Source organism: Pyxicephalus adspersus, chromosome 2 (genome assembly GCF_032062135.1).
Source record: "Pyxicephalus adspersus chromosome 2, UCB_Pads_2.0, whole genome shotgun sequence".
Lineage (NCBI taxonomy): Eukaryota > Metazoa > Chordata > Amphibia > Anura > Pyxicephalidae > Pyxicephalus > Pyxicephalus adspersus.
The window spans coordinates 30163937-30166009 of record NC_092859.1 but is presented as its reverse complement, the minus strand read 5'-3'; the positions used below and the strand labels follow the sequence as shown (position 1 = coordinate 30166009).

General features: G+C 39.9%; 1 protein-coding gene across 1 annotated transcript in view; it reads left to right on the top strand.

The window, feature by feature from the left end:
• The window catches only part of DENND5B (DENN domain containing 5B), a 66535-nt gene that overhangs the window by 58013 nt on the left and 6449 nt on the right, over window positions 1-2073 (top strand). The window contains 1 exon segment of the mRNA XM_072398967.1: window positions 774-856. Within this exon segment, the coding sequence (XP_072255068.1) occupies window positions 774-856 (83 nt within the window).

Sequence of the window (2073 nt, the reverse complement as noted above, 5' to 3'; positions counted from 1 at the left end):
TGAAGCAAGTATTAAGAAAGATGTATCCTCTTACTCCTGCCAACTTGTTTTCCCCAAAAAAATCATCTTGGGTCTGAGCCACATTTTTATTAACAGTACTCAAAGGAAGAAAAAAAAAAAGGCTTCTATGCTACTATACTGGCTTCCTCCCCAAATAGTGTTTGCAATGGTAGTTACTAGGTGTCCCCAGTTTTGCAGAGAAGGCTCCTGGTCATCCTATGAGTGCTATGGATCGGGGGTCACCACGACACCCTGCACTGACAGTGTAATAATGCGTCATTGAGAGCTGCCAATCAGTGTATAAAATTATAAAACGGACCCATCATGTTATGTAAAGGCCCAAAGTGTTCTGAAAAAGGCTCATATTAAAAAATATACATTATAAATTAGTAATATATAAAGACTGTGGAGGTTTTGGGTGGCCTGCAGCAGATTTGACCACCCAGCAGCTTAAGACTTTTCTCCATCTGAAACCCTCTGAAGGCAAAACAGTCCTCAGTGTGGGAGGTGAAGCTGAAACCTTTTTAAGAGGTGGTTGTGGTCCGAAAGCCTTGGAAAATTCTATCATTATTTGAATGACACTGCATGATTGCCTATACATATCAATGTACATATATCTAATTTAATATGCAAAAACCTAACTCAGCAACCAATATAAAATCTTAAAAACTAAAAAAAAACATTTTTGCTAACTTAAACCTAATAGCTGTTCTAGTTAAAGAGCTTCATGCCTGTTTGCTTTTTAATTTAGAGGTTTTTGTTTTGCATTACAGAGCCAAATGCCGGTCAAATCCAGGAGGGCATCGGAGAAGCCGTGAACAATATTGTGAAACACTTTCATAAGCCGGAAAAAGAGGTAACGTTGAAATAGCAGTTATGCTTTGTCCGCTGAGGGTGAAAAGATGAATGTAGGTTAATCATATTGTGACCCTTTCCTGCAGTAAAAGGAAACGAGTAGAAAAGGCTTGTTATGCAATTCTCCATTTAGAAAATAAAATCCTTCCTGGCCTGAAAATGCCAGTAGTCCTACACTCTGGATTAACCTACTTGTCGTGTGCCCACTAATTGCTCTGACCCTCTATTTCCCTTTTATGCTCCAATGCAGTTTTGGGTTTACTGTACCATAGTAGTAAAACATAGTTATATATTGAAATTGGGAAGCAGACATGAATTGTGATAAAATAACAATAAAGTGGATAAAGACATAAAGGCTGGGCATTGCACAGCTGGAAAGTTGCAGAAAGTCTGGCCAGGATGATGCAAAGAATATTGCAGTGAGGCTGAGCATAAAAAGAATGCCAAGAGACTTGGCAGTAAAGAGAAGAGGACAGGGAAGATTCAAGAGCATTATAAGACAGAATGAATTGCAAAAAGATTATTAGAGAAGGGCAGAAAAACGGTAGAAAGGCTGAGCAGATAAAACAAATAGGTGGGGCAGGGCATTAAAAATGGAACAGAGACTAGACGGAGCAAAAAATGGAGGCAGTAAGGCTGGGCAATGTAGAGCAGAGGGCAATGTGCCCGGACAATGTAGAGGAGAGCGAACCTGGGCAGTACAGGAAAGAGAATAAAGGACCCTGGAAAATGCAGGGAAATGGCAAAGCGAAGGAAAAAGAGTAGAAACCACAGGAATATACTGCTATAAAATTATGACAATACAGGTATGGAGATTAGCCAGATTAGATGAATAAATTGGATGAAAAATTAAAAAAATAATAACAATAGAAGGTAAATTGGAGGTCTCAGAAAGAGCAGAGCTTTAGATTTGGAAGTTAAAGGAAAAGGTGGAGGGCAAAGAGAGAAATAATTGCATTCAAGAAGGCAATTTAAAGAGGGCTGGCAATGCAGAAACGTGAATAGTAGAGAAAGAAATGTTCACTATAGAGAAGAGGTTAGCAGATAGTGTGCAGGAGGAAAGAAGGGGAATGTGCACTGCATGTTGGGAAGAAGAGTGCCCTTCTGGAGGGGGCAGTTGTAGAGTGCACAATGCAGGATGAGGAAGGAATGTGCAGTGTGTAGGTACTGCAAGTATTGGGGGAGGTAGGGTAATTGTGACTGTAGGAAAGAAGGGAC